General features: G+C 39.3%; 1 protein-coding gene across 1 annotated transcript in view; it reads right to left on the bottom strand.

Moving 5' to 3' along the window:
- Positions 1 to 13534, bottom strand: part of SNX2 (sorting nexin 2) — a 56768-nt gene extending 43234 nt beyond the window's left edge. The window contains 1 exon segment of the mRNA NM_001280406.1: positions 13405 to 13534. Within this exon segment, the coding sequence (NP_001267335.1) occupies positions 13405 to 13512 (108 nt within the window). The 5' untranslated portion in view covers positions 13513 to 13534.
- Between the last annotated feature and the right edge of the window lie 8955 nt (positions 13535 to 22489).

Raw genomic sequence — 22489 nt, 5'->3', positions numbered from 1 at the left:
CCACCACCCCATCTGGGAGGTGTACTCAACAGCTCATTGAGAACGGGCCATGAAGACAATGGCGGTTTTGTGGAATAGAAAGGGGGGAAAGGTGGGGAAAAGATTGAGAAATCGGATGGTTGCTGTGTCTGTGTAGAAAGAGGTAGACATGGGAGACTTTTCATTTTGTTCTGTACTAAGAAAAATTCTTCTGCCTTGGGATCCTGTTGATCTGTGACCTTACCCCCAACCCTGTGCTCTCTGAAACATGTGCTGTATCCACTCAGGGTTGAATGGATTAAGGGCGGTGCAAGATGTGCTTTGTTAAACAGATGCTTGAAGGCAGCATGTTCGTTAAGAGTCATCACCACTCCTTAATCTCAAGTACCCAGGGACACAAACACTGCGGAAGGCCGCAGGGTCCTCTGCCTAGGAAAACCAGAGAACTTTCTTCACTTGTTTATCTGCTGACCTTCCCTCCACTATTGTCCTGTGACCCTGCCAAATCCCCCTCTGCGAGAAACACCCAAGAATGATCAAGAAAAAAGAAAAAAAAAAAAAAAGAATATTCATTACCAACAGATCTGCTCAAAAAGAAATGCTGAAGGAAATTCTTTATGCTAAAAAGAAAAATTACAAGAGCAAACCTTGGGTAAAGGAAAAGCAACAAAAATGGTAAATATCTGAATAAATAAAACAGATTATTTTTTCCTCTTAAGTTCTTTAAAATAGACATGACTGTTGAAGTAAAGATTATAATACAGTATACAGCTATAATACATGTAAACTATTTGCAACATATAATGTATTCTTATCATAACTGAAAGTTCATATTGCTAATACCTTGGGTACTCATAGTTTTAACACCAGAAACAAAGAAAGAAAAACAAACATGTTTATATAACAAAAACAACCTTTTCACCTCATAGTCCAGAGCCTAAGAGTGGACTGCACAATGGGAATGATGTGGGCAGTGGGCAACTCAAGTAGAGGCTGCTGGGGAGCAGTGATATCACTATGGAGAGGCTATGAGGAATCCACTTCCTTCAAGTGTCCAACCATCAGCAGCTTGGAGTGCCCTGCTCAACTGCCAGGGAGCTATCACTCTTTTTCTTTCTTTTTTTTTGGGGGGGGGGACAGTCTTGCTCTGTCCCCCAGGCTGGTGTGCAGTGGTGCAATCTTGGCTCACTGCAACCTCTGCCTCTCAGGTTCAAGCAATTCTCCTACCTCAGCCTCCCAAATAGCTGGAACTACAGGCATGCACCACCATGTCTAGCTAATTTTTTTTATTTTTTGTAGAGACAGGGCTTCACCATGTTGGCTAGGCTGGTCTCGAACTCCTGACCTCAAGTGATCCACCTGCTTTGGCCTCCTGAAGTGCTAGGATTACAGGCGTGAGCCACCACACCCAGCCAAGGGAGCTGTCACTCTTTAAAGGTTGCAAAAACCTACTTATCTTTGTCCTGCCTCTCCATGCCTCTTCCAGGTTCCTACTGAATGGGAAAAGAGTTATTTTCTAGTGGATGGAAAGGAGTGTGGACAGTGACTGCCAAATGAGAAAGTTATGGTGGAAAAGAATACTGATGGCTTCTCTGCCTGTGACACAGGTTCTTCATGATCAGAACTACAGTTGTCCAAGATATACAACTGAGTAGACATCTGTATTCTTAATAAATGAATATTCCTTTATTCCCCCACACCATCACCTGGTAGTACGCAGGATAAAAAATTTTAAGATTTTTTTGCTAGTATCTCTTCAATTAAAAAGTGGCACTTTGGATTCCAAACAAGATCAACAAGGACCACTAAAGCCTCCCTCCCCCACAGACTGACACTAAAAATTCTGGATAGAATACAAAAAGCCACAATATAAAAGTAAAAAATAGCAGGCCGACTAAGGAGGGAGCCAAAATGTAAAAAATGGCCCATCCTTACAAGGATCCATTTTGCCATTTTTTTTTTGTATTCTGTCTTAACTTTTCCTGAGGATGGTGCCAACTGCAAAACTATGCTATTGGTGTGGGCAGCAATGACTTCCAAGTGTAAAGGAGGGAAGGTAAATAAACCTATGTGGTTGTAAAGCTTGGCATTTTATGTGAAGTATAATATTAACTCAGGTATGTATATTTTAAGCTGCAGAGCAACCACTAAAATATATATTTAAATATAATGATATTAAACAAATACCCAGTAGATAAAATGAAATACTAATAAACATAAAGTAATACACAAGAAAGGAGAAAAGGAAAAAAACTGAAGAGAAAAACAGTAAGCAAATAAAACGGTAGATCTAATCTAGCCACATCGATAATTAAATAAATAGCCTAAATATACCCATTAGGAAACAGAAATGGCTAGACTGGATATAAAAATAACTACACACATGTTGCCTAAAAAAAACCTGCTTTAAAGACATATTAAATTAGTTAAAAGTAAAACAATAAAAAAGATATGTCATGCAGACAATCTACAAGAAAGCTGTTGTGCTAAACATCAGAGGGTGTAAACTTCAGAATAAGAAATATTATCATCAATAAAAAGGGACATTATATGATAAAAGGGTCAATTTACCAAGAAGACAAAACAATCCTAAGCATCTATGTAACAAAATAGCTTCAAAATACATAAAGGAAAAACTAAGTGAACTAAAACAAGAAATAAAAATTAAAAATATACAATTATCTTGGAGACTTCAACACTTTTCTCTCAGTAATTGATAAAACAAGTAAATAGGTAACAGGGAAAGACAGAAAAATATCAACCAACTTGACCTAACATTTATACGACACTCCACCCAACAAAACAGACTATATATACATTCTTTTCAAAAGTGCACACAGAACACTTACCATAATAGAACATGTTCTGGCCCATAAAACAAACTTTAACAATTAAAAAAATGAAAAGCATAAAACATTCTCTTACTATCACCAAATGAAACCAGAAATCAGTAATAGCTATCTGGAATATCCTCAAATTTTGGAAATTAAATAATGTACTTCTAAATAAATCATAGATCAAATAAGAGGTCACAAGAGAAACTAGAAATTATTTTAAATTGAATGAAAACAAAACCACATTTATCAAAATTTGTGGAATGCAGCCAAAGTCGTGCTTAGAGGGAAATACATAGCTAAACAGCAAGAGTAGGGAAAAAAAGTCTCAAATCAATGATCCAAGCTTCTACTTTAATAAGAAACTAGAAAACCAGGCTCCGTGCAGTGGCTCACACTTGTAATTCCAGCATTTTGGGAGGCCAAGGTAAGTGGTTCACTTGGGGCCAGGAGTTTGAGAGCAGCCTGGGCAACATAGTGTGACTCCCTGTCTCTACAAAAAAAATAAAAAATAAAATTAACAAAAAAAAAACTAGAAGAGCAAATTAAACACAAAGCAAGCAGAAGAAAGAAAACAGAGCAGAAATCAATGAAATTCACAACAGAAACAACAGGAGGAAAAAAATTAATGAAAGCAAAAGGTAATTCTTTAAGAAGATCCTAAGAGGATATCAAACCTCTACCAAATCAAAATACATAAATAAACAGAAGATGTAAATTACCAGTATCAGGAAAAAAAAGAAAAGTTTACCATCCACAGACTCCACAAACATGTTAACAGGATGATAAGTACTACAAAAAACAGTATGCCCATAAATTTCACAACTGAGGCTGAATGGATAAATTCCTTAAAAGATACATACTTCCAAAGTTCACCATGAAGCAGTCCTGTATTTTAAAAATTGAATTTGTCGTTAAAAGCCTTCCAACAAACAAAACTACAATTCAGATGACTTCATTAGTAAATTCTATCAACATTTAGGGAAGACGTAAGACTAATTCCACACAACCTCTTCAAGAATATGAAATAAGAGGAAACACTCGCCAAATCACTTAACGAAGCTAGCATTTCTCATATGAAAACCAAAGATACACGAAAAAGAAAACACAAATATCTGTCGTGAACATAGACACAAAAGCCTAAACAAAATCTAGCAAATTGCATCCAGCAATATATAAAAAGGATAAATACATTATGATTGTGTGGGGTTTATCCCAAGAATGCAATGCTGATTCAACCTTTTTGAATCAGTTTGAAAATCATTCTGAGGGTGGGGCTTAAAAAAAAAGAAAAAAAAATCAATATAATCTAACTTATCAATAAACTAAAGAAGAAAACTATATGATTATCACAATGAATGCAGAAAAAGCATTTGTCAAAATTAACATCCGTTCATGGATAAAAACTCAGAAAACTAGAAACAGAGGAGAACTTCTTTCATTTGATTAAGCTCATTAAAAAAAACAAAAAACCTTACAGATAACATCTTATATCCTGAGATCATGAAAAAGGAAAGAATATTCACTATCACCACTTTTATTCAATATTATACTGGTGGTCCTACCCAGCCATTAGGACAAGAGAATAAAAAAAAAGGTATTAAGACTGAGAGAAGGAAATAAAACTCCAATCACAAACAATATGATTACCTACACAGAAAATCATCGGACTCTACAAAAACCTACTAAACCTAGTAAGTGTTTAGAACAGTTGCTATTATACAGGGTGAACATGCAACCAAAGGGGAAATATAAAAAGTAATAAAAGAAATAAAAGCACTAAAACCTATGAAATACTCAGCATACAGATCTAGCACATAACAAAATACGTGCTAGATCTGTATGCTGAAAGCTACAAACATTAGTGAAAGAAAATCAAGTAAGATCTAACTAAATAAATAGATTATGCTTATAGCTTGAAGGCTCAACATTGTTAATGGGTTAATTCTCCTGAAACTAATTTCTGAATTCAACACAATCCCAATTAAAATCTCCGCAGGATTTTTCAGTAGAAATCAACAAATTGATTCTAAAATTATAAGAAAAAGCAAAAGAACTAGAATAGCCAAGGCAATTTTTAAAATAACAAAGTTAGAGGAGTCATTCGACTTGATTTCAAGATTCAGATTAAATAATCAAGACAGTGTAGACTGGGAAAGGATTCTCAATAGATCAATGAAACAAAACAGAAATAGGTCAACCCACATATATATGGTCAGTTCATTTCTGAAAAAGACAGCCCAATAAAGAAAGGCTAGACTTTCAACAAATGGTGCTGGAATAATTAAGTATCTGTATTTTAAAAAAAGAATGTCAACCCGTATCTCACACAAAAATTAACTCAACATGAATCCTAAATGTACAATGTAAAATTCCAAATTCTTTTGGAAGACACTATAAGCAAAATCTTTGTGACCGTGGGTTAAAGTTAGCAAAGGATTTCATATATGTGACATCTAAAATACTATCAATAAAAAAAGAAAAGATAGCTTTCCTTTAAATGTTAATGTTAAACATCTGCTCTGAGAAAGATACGGTTAATCAAACAAAAAAACAAGTCACTGGGCAGGCGCAGTGGCTCACGCCTATAATCCCAGCAGTCTGGGAGGCCGAGATGGGTGGATCACGAGGTCAAGAGATCGAGACCATCCTGGCTAACATTATGAAATCTTGTCTCTGCTAAAAATACAAAAAAAAAAAAATTAGCTGGGCATGGTGGCACGTGTGTGTAGTCCCAGCTATTCAGGAGGTTGAGGCAGGAGAATCGCTTGAACTGGGGAGGTGGAGGTTGCAGTGAGCCGAGATCACGCCACTGCACTCCAACCTAGTGACAGAGCGAGACTCCATCTCAACAAAAACAAAAAACAAAAACAAAGAAACAAAACAAAAAACGCAAGTCACCGACTGGGAAAAAAATATTCAGAACATAAATAATTCTCAAAATTCAATATTTTAAATGAGCAAAACAGGTCAGGTGCAATAGCTCATGCCTGTAATCCCAACACTTTGGGAGGCCAAGGCAGGTAGATCACTTCAGGTCAGGAGTTCAAGACCAGCCTGGCTAACATGGCGAAACCCTATCTCTACTAAAAATACAAAAATTAGCTGGGCATGGTGGTGGGCACCTGTAATCCCAGCTACTAGGGAGGCTGAGGCAGGAGAATCGCTTGAACTGGGGAGGTGGAGGTTGCAGTGAGCAGAGATTGCGCCAACTGCTCTCTAGCCTGGGCAGCAGAGTGAGACTCCATCTCAAATAAAATAAAATAGGCCGGGCGTGGTGGCTCACGCCTGTAATCTCAGCACTTTGGGAGGCTGAGAAGGGTGAACTGCCTGAGGTTAGGAGTTCGAGACCAACCTGGATAACATGGTGAAACCCTGTATCTACTAAAAATACAAAAATTAGCTGGGCGTGGGGGTGGGTGCCTGTAATCCCAGCTATTCAGGAGGCTGAGGCGGGAGAATCTTTTGAACCCGGGAGGTGGAGGTTGCAGTGAACTGAGATCACACCACCGCACTCCAAGCCTGGGCAACAGAGCAAGACTCTGTCTCAAATAAAATAAAATAAAAAAATAAGCAAAAGATGTAAAAGGACACATAACCAAAAAAGATAATATTCAGATGGTATGTACATAAAAAGATACTCAGCAATATTAGGCATTAGTGAATATATATTAAAGGCATGAGGTAACACTAAACACCTCTTAGAATGGCTAAAAATCAGTGTTGTGCTGCTAAATGTTTAGCACTCAGATCTGCAGAGGAGAAGATCCAGATTTTTAGCTTTTGCTGATTTCTGTGGTAGAGTTGGGAAGACACGTACCTTCCACCATACAGACACAAGAGACATAATTAATTTCAAGAGCATAGGTAATACTGAAATGTAGTAAAGGAATTAGAAAGCAAGGAGCTTTATATATTTATTATTTTTACATATTTATAACATTAATAAAAATTTTATAAAATTATGTATAATCTTTACATAGGTATATATTTAATTTTAAATTCATTGCATTTAATTTTTAATAATGGCTGTTTATTAACTAGTTCATAAAATTCCTAAAAATGTAACATACAGTTCTTGCTAGCAAGACCAGCCTTAAGCTCACCAATGCCTAAAATTAAAATTGATAATAACAAGTGCTGACAAGGATATGGAAAAACTGTCATTCTTAGTCATTATTGATGCAATGCAAAATGGTACAGCCACTTTGGAAAATAGTTTGGCAGTTTATTTAAAATTAAGCTTATATTTACCACACAACCCAGCCACCCTACTTTGTAGGTATGTACGCTGCAAAACTGAAAACTCATGCTCACACAAAAGCCTGTAAATACATGTTTATATTGCTTTATTCATAAATACCCCAAACTGGAAACAACTGAAATGTCCTTCAGCTGATCAACAAACTGTTACATACAAACAATGGAATACTAAATCAATAATAAACAAGTCATTAACAATTGATACATAGAACAAACTTAATGACTCTCAAATGCTTTATGTTAAGTTAAAGAAAGTCAAACTCTAAAAGTTTCATAATCTATGATTCCACCTATATGACATTCTAGAAAAGACAAAACTTTAGGCAGAAAACAGATCAGTGGTTGCCAGAGGCTGGGAAGAGGCTAAGAAAATCTCTTCAAGAAAAGCTGAGCATCCCTGTCACAAGCAACTTCATAAAATAACATATTTTTATAGGATCTAAAAATAATTCATTCAAAACTCCTTAAATTTAATGGTTTCAAGAGAAAGTGGTCAACTTGAATCATGCTTCTTCATAAATCTCCTTCTAGTAATTTTCCATGCTTAATGCATTTAAATACCTGTTCACAAATTTTTCCCTCTGAAACATAGATAATTCGTAATGAAATTTTCAAAAAATTCATACATTTAAAGTTGGAGGCCCAAGGATTAGAAAACAGAATTAAGAAAACAAGGCTGTGCGTGGTGGCTCAGGCCTGTAATCCCAGCACTCTGGGGGGCCGAGGTGGACAGATCACGAGGTCAGGAGTTCGAGACCTGCTTGGTCAACATGGTGAAACCTCGTCTCCACTAAAGATACAAAAATTAGCCGGGCATGGTGGCGTGCACCTGTAATCCCAGCTACGTGGAAGGCTGAGGCAGGAGAATCGCTTGAACCTGGGAGGCAGAGGCTGCAGTGAGCTGAGGTTGCGCCACTGCACTCCAGCCTGGGACAGCGCAAGACTCTGTCTCAAAAAAAAAAAAAAAAAAAAACGAAAAGAAAACAAGTTATATATACTTTTACTACCTGTTATGTTAGAACAGCAGATACTAAACTTGCTCTCAGTTCCTCTTTATCAAAAGTGTCTCCTGTCTTATTCTACTTTCTCTTGATAATTCTCAACCACTTTCAGGGCCTCAAAGATCATCTCTATGCAATCAAGTCACCCCAGTCTTCTATACTATTTCTATTTTAATTACACATATATCACCTGTTTCTGTACCTTGTGCAGATTTTTAATTACACATATATCACCTGGTATGGCAGGTATTTATTCACACGATTGTATTTATTATATTGACTTCTGTTGGTTCATACACTCCACTAGAGGAAGACTAGATTTCCACAAAGATCCCGGTTTAGTGTTTTCAATAAGTTTAAGATAGACTCCCAAAGCTACATCTCTAGCCCATCCAGCAGTCCTAGCTGCCTAATGCTATCTTCACTGATACAACATAACCTCAAGTGAAATAAACTTATTATTCCCTCCCCTAAGAATCATCTGAAGGGAGGCATTATAAGACTTCTGAATATTATCTTTTAATCTGTTATTACATAAGTTCTCTTTTCTCCTTTATTATTTGCACTTTCTTTCTTTAGGCCTTTAACCTCAGACTGTTTAAAGTGCCTCCAACTTGAAACAACACAAACTGGGGCCTGTAAGGGGAGGGCGGGAGAGCATTAGGGAAAAGACCTAATGCATGCTGGGCTTAATACCCAGGTGATGGGTTGATAGGAGCAGCAAACCACCATGGCACACATTTACCTATTAACAAACCTGCAAATCCTGCACATGTACCCCAGAACTTGAAAAAATAAAATAATTTTTTTAAAAAGTGCCTCCAACTCATCCCATTTTGGGAAACCAGTCTGGCAACTCTTCAAATGATTAAACATGGAGTTACCACATAACCCAGCAATTCCACTTGTACACGAATGTTAACGGCATTATTCACAATAGCTGAATACTCACGGTCATATTCATAACCACCTAAATGTCCATCAACAAATGGTTAAACAAACTGCGGTACAGCCATACTATAGAATATTATTTGGTCATAAAAAGGAATGAAGTACTGATACGTGCTACAGACCTAGAAACCATTGTACTAAAGGAAAAAAGCCCGTCACAAAAGACCATGTATTATACGATTCATTCATATAAAGTCTAGAATAGGGAAATCTAGAGACAGAAAGTAGATTAGTGGTTGCTTAGAGTTGAGGACAGAGGGGATGAGGGAATTAAGGCGTGGGATGATAGCTAAAGGGTACAGGGTATCTTTCCGATGTGATGAAAACGCTCTAAAACTGAGGTGATGTGGGACATATCTGTGAATACACTAGAAACCATTAAATTGTACATACTAAATGGGTAAATTATATGATATATAAATCATATCTCAACACAGATGTTTTTAAAAAAGAACCAGGTAGTTAATATAAATTCCTGACCTTTTCTTAAAATGTACTATCTACTACTCCATGCAAAACTGTATTTAAAGGTCAAGCACCATTAAGCTTAGGGTTGTACCATTTAAGGAATAAAACAGTATTCATAAACAAGTTAAAGCCTTGCCTTTCAGGTACCATAAAAGAACAGGCTTTTGCCAGATTTTTTCCCTTCTCATTCCCTTCTCTGTCTCCATCCCTTTTTTGTTTCACAGTCACAACAGAAACATACAGTAGGAGTTTGAAATGTTTTATTTACTGATATAGCTTTATGTGGCTGTTATTAATTTTGAAAGGGGAGGAGTTTAATATTGGGTTAAAAAATATACACATAAGAAAAAAATTCTCAACATCACTAATCATCAAGGAAATGCAAATCAAAAGCACAATAAGATATTATCTCACTGCAGTCAGAATAGCTATTAAAAAGTCAAAAAATAGGCCATGGTGGTGCACGCCTGTAGTCCCAGCTACTCAGGAGGCTGAGGCAGGAGAACTGCTTGAACCTGGGAGGTGGAGACTGCAGTGAGCCAAGATCAAACCACTGCACTCCACCCTGGGTGACAGAGCGAGACTCTGTCTCAAAAAAATAAAAATAAAAATAAATAAAAAGTCTAAAAATAACAAATGCTAGCAAAGATGTGGAGAAAGGAGTTATCTTATACACTGCTGCTGATGGGAACGTAATTAGTATAGCCATTATGGAAAACAGTATGGAGTTTACTCAGAAAACTGAAAATACAACTACCATATGATTCAGCAATCCCACTACTGGGTAAATATCCAAAGGAAAGGAAATAAATATGTTGGAGAGATCTGTGCCCCCATGTTTACTGCAGCACTATTCACAATAGCCAAGATTTGGAAGCAATCTAGATATCCACCAACAGATGAATGAATCAAGAGCATGTGGTATATATGCATGATGGAATACTATTCAACTATAAAAAGGAATGAAATCCTGTCATTTGTAACAACATGGATGAGCTTGGAGGACATTATGTTAAGTAAAATAAGCCAGGCACAGAAAGACAAATACTGCATGTTCTTACTCATATGTAAAAGTTAAAAAAGTTGATCTTACAGAAGTAGAAAGTAGACTAGTGATTACAAGAGTCTGGGAAGGGGCCAATAGTCAAAAATAGGTTAACATACAAAATTACAGCCAAATAGGAGGAATAAATTCTAGTGTTCTAGAACACCATACATTGACTAAAATTAACAATTTATTGTATATTTTCAAAGGGCTAGATGAGCAGATTTTGAATGTTCCAACACAAAGAACTGATAAACGTTTGAGGTAATGGATAAGCTAATTATCCTGATCTGATCATTACACATTGTACACAGGTATTGAAACATCACACTGTACTCCATAAGTATGTACATTATGTGTCAATTAAAAATAATAAAAGTAAAAATATACACATAAGTGTGCAGATATAGTAATGCATAGGCATTACAAGCTTAACAATTATGCCATTGAAGCTTTCTATAATTTGATTTTCACTTAAATTTCAATTGATCCCCCTGCAAATTAAATGCTCTTAAATGAAAAAGTTCCTATATGAATAATATAATAAACTCTGACTTACTTTAAGTTAAAAGACATTAATTTATATGTCTTACTTTCGATTTTATGGTTTAAGTAGTATATATTTTCTTAGGTAATAACTATTCAAGCCTGATGATCTATATCAGAATCACGTAGGGCCTTGCAACTCAATGTTGTCTATGGACCAGAAGCACTGATATCAGGAAAGCGTGTTAAAAATGCAGAATATTGGGTTCTACCCAGTCCTACAGAATCCGAATTTGCACTTCAACAAGATCCCTATTTACAAAGATTGCAAAACACGGATCTAGAACACTTATTAAACATGAAGTTTCCAGTGAGGCACAGGCATCTGCATTTTAAAGATGAATACTGTGGATACTCCAGCACACCACAGTTTGAGAAGCACTGTTTAAAAGAAAAGTGAAGTACTGAAAGAACATTCCTTTAAAGCAGTTTTGGTATACTAGGAAATACTGCTATATATCCTTCCCAAATTTAAAAAGAAAAAAAAATCTGACTTTACAAATCTCATAGCCACACCACCTTCTGAAAATTAGTAACCTAAATGAGTACATTAAATAAGGTGCTGAGATGAACAATCAAAAACAAATGTGTTTACAACTTTTACAGTGCGTTAACCAAGATAAATTATTCATGATCAAACTTTGCAGACTTACTGAAAAAAGGTTGTAACACTCTGTTTTTTAAAAAGTTTTATTCACATGGGCAATACAGATGATAGTTCTTTCTACTCAACTCTAAACGACCCCCAACAGAATGCTTAGCCTTCACAGTATTCTAGTTCACACTAGGGTCAATCAAGTTTGTTCTGATTCTCGCTGGTAGAAAAACTGTATCCTCCAAAAGGAATACAGGTCTTAGGATCCTGCAGACACTTTCAACACATGTACATGTTAAAGTAGCTGTATAGTAAGTAGAAAGGGCTAAAAGGATACTAATCCCCGAAAATATATTCTGCAAGATAATTTTTATTAATTTCAGGAGGTGCTGGTTTTAACTCAGGCAAACATTTACTATTAGGTTTGTGCAAAAGTAATTGCGGCTTTTGGCTATTAAAAGGGATGGCAAAAACCGCAATTACTTTTGCACCAACCTAATAAATACACATGTTCAAGATTTTGTGAGAGACACAAAGATGATCAGGAAACTAACACTAAGCTGCAGAAAACTTATAACCTGAGGGGAGGTGGGGTTTGGGTGGGACACTGCACATCCAATTAGCAGAATGTGATCAGTGCTGAAAACGGTTTCCGGGTTTCCAGTTTCAGGTAACTGAATTTTGGATAATGGATATTTTACAGTAATTTCCAATTGATTTGGTGCAGAGTTAAACAAGCCAAGAAAGCTTATTGAAAGTACTTTAAAAGCAAGTATAGCCCACGGTAAACAATCCTCTGGGAAATTTCGTACATTTTAATTCACATACACACACTTAAAATTAGGCTGTGAGGTGTGGGTGCTCTCATCAAACGCAAAGCAATTCAAATGGAACTGGATATAAGGAGGGCCCAATACAGTTAAGTTTATAGAGGGTGCTTCCTTTGACAAAAACAGGAACACACGGCTTCAGAGATCGCTGATCAAGCGAGAAAAGAGGAAGAAGGAGTGGAGATCTGTTTCTATTTCTCCCTTGGTAACTTAGAAAACACACACACACACAACAGCAGTTTCCTGGACTAATCCTGCCTTCAGCTTTACATTTAATAAATACTATGACCTTTTAAAAGTCTAGGAACTAAAGACAAACAAAAACAGGCAAATGCATTTACCTATTTAACAGCCCAAATCAGAAGCAGCTCCCTCAAGAGGAACCAGCAGTCCGTGAAGGGCCATTCCTGGGAAAGTGCACCCATTCGTTCCCCACAGACCCTCGGCCCCTCAGCGCTCACTTCATTGCGTTCCCCTGGCAGCGGCACACCCTCCCTCTGGAAAGGAAAAGCGAGCACCCCTTCAAAAGAGCTCGGTGGAGGTTTACTGGGATGCAGAGCAAGCCCTTCTCTGGCTTGAAGAGGAGGAGGTGCAAGAGACACCGAGGAAGGCCAGCTGAGCTGGGAAAGGGCCGCTGCAATGCTCGGTTCGGTTCTGGCCCCTCTGAGGATTAGGTCGGCACCCGCGGGCCGCAGGCTGCTCTCCTGAGGAGGCCCTGCGCTCAGCCCAAGCACATCCCTCTGACAGGCACCGGAGGTGGGGCTCGCGTCACAGGTGTCACCCCAAGACGGTCCTTGCAAACACGGGGGATGGGGAGGGACAAGTCGGGGCAGGGGAAAGGTGAGACGCGCGGCAGCGACGCAGCGCAGCACCCGCAGCGACGCGGTCTCACCTCTAGGGTGGAGACAGTGCTGGTGAACAGGTCCTCTCCGTCCTCCAGATCCTCAAAGTCGGTGGGCTTCCCGTCCCCCAGCGGAGGAGGTTCCCTCTCGGCCGCCATCTTCGCTCACCCGAACGACTGCGCGAGCTGGGCCTCGCGGACCCGTCACGTGAGCACGCACGGCTGGGCCCGCGCCGACCCGCCAGCTGCCCCGCCCCCGGCCGGCCTCTCAAGGCCCCGCCCAGCCGCGCTCGGCCCCGCCCCCGGCCCCTTGACGGCGCCCACCCGGAGTGCGCTGCGCTCGCCCCGCCCCTTTGTCCCGCCTTCTCCCAGAAAGTCTGGGACGTGGCGCTCTTTTCGCCGCCGACTTGCTGACCCGACTTATGTGGCAGAATCTTGGACTTTATTACCACATCACCTTCTTGGCCGGACTAGGCTAAATAATTTCTGTTGGCACTACCAGTTTTTAAATCTTCTGTAGGAAGTGGTAGAGCCTGGGCACCAGTCTCTGGGCTTGGATTGCACGCAGGCTGAGGCGAGATGGAGTATTGGTGAGTGAGAGACACGTACTGTCTCTTAGATCTCTAGAACTGTCCAATAGAATTTTCTGACATGATGGAAATGTTCCCTATCTGTGCTGTCCAATACAGTAGCTACTGGCCACCTGTGACCCCTGAACAACACTTGAAATGTGGCCAGTGTGTGGAACTGAGTTTTAAAATTTTATTTAATTAGAATTAATTTAAATATAATTAGCCACATGTGGCCAATGGTTACCTATTTAGTGATTGCAGCTCTAGATAACGAAAGGACTCTGAACAATTTCTCGTCTGTGATTCACTCCAATTTTATCATGAGCCACATAATTTTTTTCTCAATAAGTCAAAAGGTCTAGAAAAATGATAGGAAAATCAACGGATGATTCTTAAGAGCACATAGTCACATTCCCTAGCCTGCAAATCCACCACCTTATGGAAAGTCTGGAGTCTGTCATGGGTCAGAAACTTCAACCTCTTATGAAAGCTCCCAGCTTGACTTGAGGTGATTATTATACACATCCTTAATTTTTACATGTGTCTCTATTTATTGCTTACTACTTTCTGTCTTATGCTATGGTCATATATATTCCCAGCTTATCTTTTTTAGTGGACACCTGAAATAGGTGAAATATAGGTCCTGATGCTTGTTACAGAGACCCACATTAAAAGTGGTTTGAAAAATGAACAAGTTTAATTAATTGTCCCTTATGTAGGACTAGGGCTAGTGTGAAGGTTCTATGAGATCATTCAGGGACATGGGCCCCTTCTGTTGTTCTGCCCTCCCTAGGATGTAGTCTCTTCCTCATGGTTCAAGTCAGCTCACCACCACAGTTACACCACATTCCAGCCAGCAGAAAAAGAGTGAAAGGAAAACAATAATGTCACCTTCCTTTTAAGGGCACAGTTCAGAAGTTGCACACACCACTTTTGTCCACATTCCTTTGACCAGCTCGTTAGCTACATGGCCATGTCTAGCTACAGAAGACATTAGGAAATGAAGTTGTTATTTCTACCGCTAAAAATTAGGGGTTCACTTACCCTAGAAGAAAGTAGGGAACTAGTGGTCTCTGCTAGTGCATTCATGGTTTTCATGGTAGCATACCTGAACTTTCTTCTCAGCTGTGAGTTTTCTCCACCTCAGGGAGGGAATACATCACCTAGGCTTAAACCAAACACAGCATCAACTCCTTAGTCTCAGTGATTTGTGGGGGATCAGAATCAGGTGCCTTTTCCCTAAACTCTCAGAAGCTTTGATTGTCTTTCTTTCCCTAGTCAGCCTAAACTCTATGAGCCAGAACTGCAATAATTGTCTTGCTATTTTTCTCAGCTCATCTTCCTTGGTTCCTTGATTTTCTGTTTCATCTTCTCTGAAATCCCAAATTCAGCCATCAATTTCTCTAATCTTATATCCAGATTGCTAAAGTATTTGCATAATGAATCCCAACCTCAGATTGAAGATCCTATAAGTCCATTATTTCCAATTCTGACTTCTACACTGCCTAAATACCATTAGTTGTTTCGTTTCCAATTCCTTCAACTATTCTTCCCAGCATAGGTGCTAAAAAGTCATTTTCTCCTCAAGTATACCACCATCTTTTTCTCTTCATTTTCATCAAATGATTTAGCCTCCTCATTCAATGACAAAATAAAATCACTGAGTGAATCACTTGACTTTCAAGTACGATTGAAATTATCTTCTCTTTGTGCTCCCACCAGTTGTTGTGTATATTTTAACACCTACCATGTTGTGCTGTGGTCACAGACACTGTTCTATCACCCCAGTGGACTGAAGGATCGTTGATGTCAGGGAGCATTCATTATTTGAGGATGGATCCTGAGCAGCCAGCCCTGTATAAGTTATTTATTGCAGTAAAACAAATTACATAAACACATAGCAGCTTGTAACCATAAATATTTATTTTCTCATGGTTTTTGTGGATCAAGAATCCTCACAGTTCAAGTCAGCTCACCACAACAATTACACTGCATTCCAGCCAGCAGAAAAGGCGTCAAAGGGAAACATGATGTTACCTTCCTTTTAAGGGCACATTCCAGAAGTTGCACACACCACTTACGTCCACATCCCTTTGACCAGCTCATTAGTTATACAACTTAACTGGGTGCCCCTGACTCAGGGACTCTCAGAAGGCTGCAATCATGGTATTGACCAGGTAGGCAGTCATCTCAACACTCAACTGGAGAGGACCTGCTTCCAAGCTCACTAGCATAGCTGGTGGCAGGCCTCAAGTTATTTCTGGCTATTGGCCTGAAACCTGAGTTCCTTGCCATATAAGCCTCTTCGTAAGGCTTCCTACACAACATGTCAGCTTGCTTCTCCCAGAGCAAAGACTTTTGAGAAAGACAGAAGGAGACAGCTCTAAGAGAGGGTAAGAGGGAGTTAATAAGAAAAGAAGCCAGAGTGTTTTTGTAACCTAATCTCATAAGTAACATCTCTTTACTTTAGCTGTATTCTATTCATTGGAAGCCCACACTCAAAGGAAGGAGTAAAACAAGGGTGTGAATAACAGGAGGCAGGGTTTTGGGGGGACATTTTAAAAGTTGCCACAAGGCCCCATAGTGCATTGCATTCATTAAGATAGACACCCTATTAACACCCTCAATGAAAGAATGAATGAAATGAAGCTCAGAAGAGCGAGCTAAGTGGAAGATATAGATTTGATAGCTGGAGCCACTGTTACATGAGAAGGCCCAGGTAGTCTGGGAATCACAACCCTAAGGATGATTTACAGTTGTAGACCTGTAATCTCAGGTACTTGAGAGGCTGAGGCAGGAGGATCCCTTGAATCCAGGAGTTTGAGACCAGGCTGGGTAACACAGAGAGACCCTGTCTCAAAAAAAAAAAAAAAAAAGACAGAGAAAGAAGGAAGGAAGGTAAGAAGCAAGGAAGGAAGGAAGGAGAAAGATCATAAATAAACCTGAAGAGCAGCAGTCAGAGAGATAGGAAGCAATCTATGAGAGAGGGCTGTAAAGAAAGTAAAAGGACAAAGAAGAAAGCATTTGTGGTATCACATACCTTGGGTAGATTAATAAGATGATAACTGAAAAGGTGAATGGTTAATGGAAATAAAAAAAAAAAAAAGGGTGTAGCAAGTTGTGATGGTTAATTTTATGTCAGCTTGGCTGTACTATGGTGCCCAGATATTTGGTCAAACATTATAGTGTTTGTTTCTGTGAAGATGTTTTTTGGATAAGATTAACATTGAAATTGGAAAACTTTGAGTAAAACAGATTACCCTCCATCATGTGGGTGGGTCTCATCTAATTAATTGAAGGCCATAGTAGAACAAAGACTGGCCTCCTCTGAGCAAGAAAAAAATTCTGCCGGCAGACTGCCTGTGGACTCCAGTTGTAACTTTTCTCTGAGTCTCTAGCCTGCTAGCCTACATCATCAGATTTTAAATTCACTGAGCCTCCACAATTGCATAAACCAATTGCTTAAAATAAATCTCTCTCTATAAATATATACATCCTGTTGGTGCTGTTTCTCTGGAGAACCCTAACTAATGCACTAGTATAAATTATTTTCATTTCAAGGAATATAAATGAAAAGAATGACAGAATAGGTCAATAACTTGTGGAAGACACAGGTTTATTTTTGTATGTTTGTTTTATTTTAATGGGAAAGATTTGAACTTGCTTATGTTAATATATAAGGGAAAGAGGTCAAAAGGGAGCAAGAGGTTGAAAATGCAATATAGAGAGAGATAATCAAAAGGATGAGATCTGAAATGCAGGAATGGGATAAAGGGCAAGTAGATAAATTTGTCTTAAAAAGGAGAAAGGATTCTTCTTCCTCTGAGAGCGGAGAAATGGAGGTGAGAGTTCGTGTTAGTCAGCCATTGTTACATAACTAACCATCCCAAAATGTAGTGGTTGAAAACAACCACTACTTATTATTTCTCATGAGTCTGCAGATTAGGCAGTTCTACTGAACCAGATTTGGCAACTCTTATCTTCAGGCTTGTTCATGCTCTGTGGTCAGCTGATAGATTGGCTGAGACTGGCTGGACTAGGACGGTCTTGGCTAGGACAATTCAGCTCTGTTCCATGTGCTCTCATCCTCCAGCAGGTTGGCTTGGGCTTCTGTTCAAGGTCCTAGCAGAGCTCCAAACAGAAGGCAGAAATAGGCAAGCACTTCTTCAAGCCTCCACAAAAGGAAGTTACATGGGCAAGCACAGGATCAGAATGGGAAGGGACTACAAAATTGTAGGGCAAAGGGTGTGGAAAAGGGAGGTGGTTAATTGGGGCAATGAATGCAATCAGTGTACCTCAGTGGATGTATTTATGGACTTGTTTGTAAATATAGGGGCAAGAAATGGAAAAAGTCAATACCCAAAAGCAGTATTTTTGGGGGGTGGGGGGAAGTTAATTAGTAAGAGAAAAGAAATTAGTGTCAGCATAAGTGGCATGAGGAAGAGCGTTTTCAGTAGATTGTGCATAGAATTGGAGAGAACATTTGCTAGGGACATATAAGGGATTGACAAGTAGTATTGAAAGCCCAAATGAGGTGGAGACAATATGATAGAAATAATCTCTACATTTATGAGATTTTCTCCAGTAGCCTAGCAATGTTAGTGTAGGAGTGGAGGTGGATAGTTGGACTGATTCAATGTTAGGCTTTTTAAGGATGATCTTGGTGGAGAACAAGGGAACTAAGGATTTTGAAGCCTCAGTAGGAGTGACCAGAAATATATGGTTTCCAATGACAAGGAGAGATAGCAGGTGTCATATATTTCAAAGAAGGAGGATTTTTTTTCAAGAGTATTGATGGATTAGCCAGGTGTGGTGGCACACACCTCTAGTCCCAGCTACTTGGGAGGCTAAGGCAGGAGGATCCCTTGAGTCCAGGAGATTGAGGCTGCAATAAGCTATGATTATGCCGCTGCACTTCAGTCTAGGCAAAACAGCAAGACTCCATCTCTTAAGAAAAAAAAGTGACGGTATAAAAGTGATATTTGGAACCCAACACAAGCTGTATTTAGGGGACAGAGTGACCTATTACTCAAGGCAGAAGGGTTGAGGGAACTTTCTGTGAAAAATTAGAAAATATATAGAAAGTGAAGGGAGGGGCCTTATCTTTGAATATAGCTCCTGGTGAGTGAGGTTACATATAGGACGGCAGCCTTGAACAAATAAGAATTTATTATGATCTTTGCAATGGTATTGGGAAAAATAATCATTTGATTGCTTAAATAAGTATGATTGGTTATCATTAAGTGAAAATGTTTTAAGATTCTTATTAGAAAATAATGAAAGTCTTCACAATTGTTTGAAAGAAAGCAAAGGAGAGAAGGAAAGGTGAAAGGAAGGGAGGAAGAGAGGGCAAGAAGAAAAGAGGGCTGGATGAAGGGAGGGAGGGATGGAGAGAGGGAAGGAGGGAGATAGATGGCCAAGTATAATGTTGTTGTTGTTTTTCTTCACAGGCCATAAATGCAAACAAATAAATTCCTATTACTATAAAAGTGTGGGCCAACCCTTAATCAGTGACATTACTAAGAACTGTGAAATGTTTACACATTTGACCCTTCAACAGCATGGGTTTGAACTTTGTGGATCCACTTAATTTTGGATTTTCTTCTGCCTCTGCTACCCCGAGACAGCAAAACCAACTCCTCTTCTTCCTCCTCCTCCTCTACCTATCCAACGTGAAGATGATGAGGATGAAGAACTTTATGACAATCTCTTGCACTTAATAAATAGTAAATATATTTTCTCTTCTTTACAATTTTCTTAATAACATTTTCTTTTCTCTAGCTTACTTGATTGTAAGAATACAGTATATAATACATATATAAAATGTGTGTTAATCACCTGTTACGTTATTGATAAGGCTTCTGGTCAGCGGGAGGCAATTCGTAGTTAAGTTTTTGGGGAGTCACAACTTATATGCCAATTTTGTATTGTGGGGGAGGGAGGTCAGGGCTCCTAATCCCTGCACTGTCCAAGTATCCATTGTATAGTGCAACTCCTATGTCTCAGTGCCTGAATGGCAGTGGAGTGCTGCAGACTAATGCATCCTTTGATAATAACTGTTTATTCTTCTTCTTCTTCTTCTTCTTTTGAGACGGAGTTTTGCTTTTGTTGCCCAGTCTAGATTGCAATGGCACGATCTCGGCTCACTGCAAACTCCGCCTCCTGGGTTCAAGCTGATTCTCCTGTCTCAGCCTCCTGAGTAGCTGCGATTACAGGCGCCCGCCACCACACCTGGTTGATTTTTGTATTTTTAGTAGAGACGGGGTTTCCCCATGTTGGCCAGGCTGGCCTCGAACTCCTGACCTCAGGTGATCCACCCACCTTGGCCTCCCAAAGAGTTGGAATTACAGGCGTGAGCCACCATGCCTCGCCACATTTCTTGAACACCATAAAGGGGGACATGCACATCATAGGAACACTTCAACAAATGAGGAAACAAGAAAACCCTGATCTCCCTCCATTAAAAAAAAAACAAAAAAACTCATACTGTAAACTGCCCCTGTGCTTCTGTCACCCCCAGATTCCCCAGAAACAAAAGCTTCACCCTACAACTCTGAGCCTATGTTTTCCTGCTGCCCACCTGCTCCCCTCTTCCCTGGCCAGAAGTGTCCAGTGGTGCGCCGCTACAGTCACCGCCAACTGTGCAGCAACACAGGACCCACACTCAGAAGTGCTTCATGCTTGGCTTAATGCTCTGCTGTAACCAACTTGAAATTCTTAATAACTACGAACACGGGGACCCACGTTTTCATTTTGCACTGGGCCTTGCAAATTATGGAGCTGGTCCTGACTCCCATCTGCCAGTCATGACAGCACCAGGGGACACCAGGAACATTGAGTGATGCATCATCCTAGGGCAGGGGAAGACTTGCTCGTGTTCCACTCACTGCTTTTCCCCAAGAGAATTGATGGGGTGACTTTGGTCTTTGCCACCAATACCTCTCACTCTCTACTTCTGGGAGGAGCAGGAATGAATGTTATAGACGTTTACATATTAATAATTTTTGTCCCATCACACATCCTTTTGAGGACAGTAAGTCAAGTTCAGACATAAATTATGATATGTATGTGTATATGGTTAACTTTACAAGGACTAGCACATGTAAAGAAAGGCTTAAAACAATTTTCTGTCAACCAAAACATTAGCAACAAAATAAGGAAAAGGAGACTCAGTATTTCCAAGAGATACGTTTTAGAAGTATGGAATTCTAGGGACAGATTCATTTACTTGAGTGAGTTAAAATGAGAATGGAAACTATTAAACATTGAGAAAAGACCTAAGGAAATAAGATACAGTGTTAGGGGCTAGGTAAAGAAACTGGATCAAAACCAAAACAAAATGAAGCAAAACTGAAGAGTAGTTTACTGCAACCTCTTTTTTTCAATTCTAGTCATGAACCCTGTCTCCTACATCAGAGACTTTCTTGTTCCAGTGAAAGATTATATCTTTCTGTCCTTCATCACCCTTGACATGGTACCTTATACACTGTAGTCCTCAATCAATATTTGTTGTTTGGTTGAAAATAGTAAATCTCAAAGAGAAACAGAGTCCGTTGTTTTAGATCAAAGGAAGCAAACTGTCAGCCTGTAGGCTTGACACAGATGGCTTTTATTTGGCCAGCACTGTTTTTTTATATTTTAATCAACTGGCAATATTTAAGAATCAAGAAATCTCACATAAAAATTTAGATTTCTGGCTTCTCTTTAAATCTGGCTGCATGTAGCCCATATCTCTGCGAGCATATGCTCTCCAGTATACCACGGCCCCCCGTTCACCCTGTGTCCATCCAACATGAATGCATTTTCCTCTCCTGTGGCAAAGACTGGGTTGATTCCCCAAATCCATTCCTACCCCATTCTTACTTCAGGTTTTGGCAGGCATCATGGCAACCCAGAACAAAGGGAACTTTTCCTCCTTCCTTACAGCCAGGGGTGGCCATGTGAATAAGTATGGCCTGCCTATTTAATGCAAATGGAGTTATACGTGTAACTTCTGGAAAATGTCTTTAAAAAAGGAAGGCCTGCCCTTCCCACACTTTCTCCTTCTGCAGGCTGGAATCCAAATGTAATTGCTAGAGCTCCAGCAGCTATCTTGGACCATAAAGTAAAACTGGGACTGGTATAGCAATAAAGTAGGCAGGGCCTGAGTCCCTGGTTCTGAGAATCTGCTTTAGCAGCCCAGAGATGCCTGCCTTAGGCTTTTACATGAGATGGAAGCAAACTGTGATCTTCCTTAAGCCATTGTTTGAGAACTTCTGTCACATGCAGCCAAATCTAATCCTAAATAATACAACTACAAATCACTGCTGAGAAGCAGAATTCTTCTTTATCACAGTTGCTATTATCAAAATGTAAATACTATAAAAAAATCAAAGTCTTTGGAAAGAAGAGTGTATTCAGTCCATTCCATAGCTTAAAATTGGTAGTTGTGCATTCCATGAGTGTAAATGGGTTGGGGTTCCTCTGTCTCTGGTAATATTGTGTGGTGGAGAAGCATGCAGACTTTGGAGTTTCTGTGACTCAGTCTCATCATCTATAAGATGAGGATAATAAAAATAGTAACT

Source organism: Pan troglodytes, chromosome 4, assembly GCF_028858775.2.
Source record: "Pan troglodytes isolate AG18354 chromosome 4, NHGRI_mPanTro3-v2.0_pri, whole genome shotgun sequence".
Classification (NCBI taxonomy): Eukaryota; Metazoa; Chordata; class Mammalia; order Primates; family Hominidae; genus Pan; species Pan troglodytes.
This window is presented reverse-complemented; position numbering and strand designations above follow the sequence as displayed.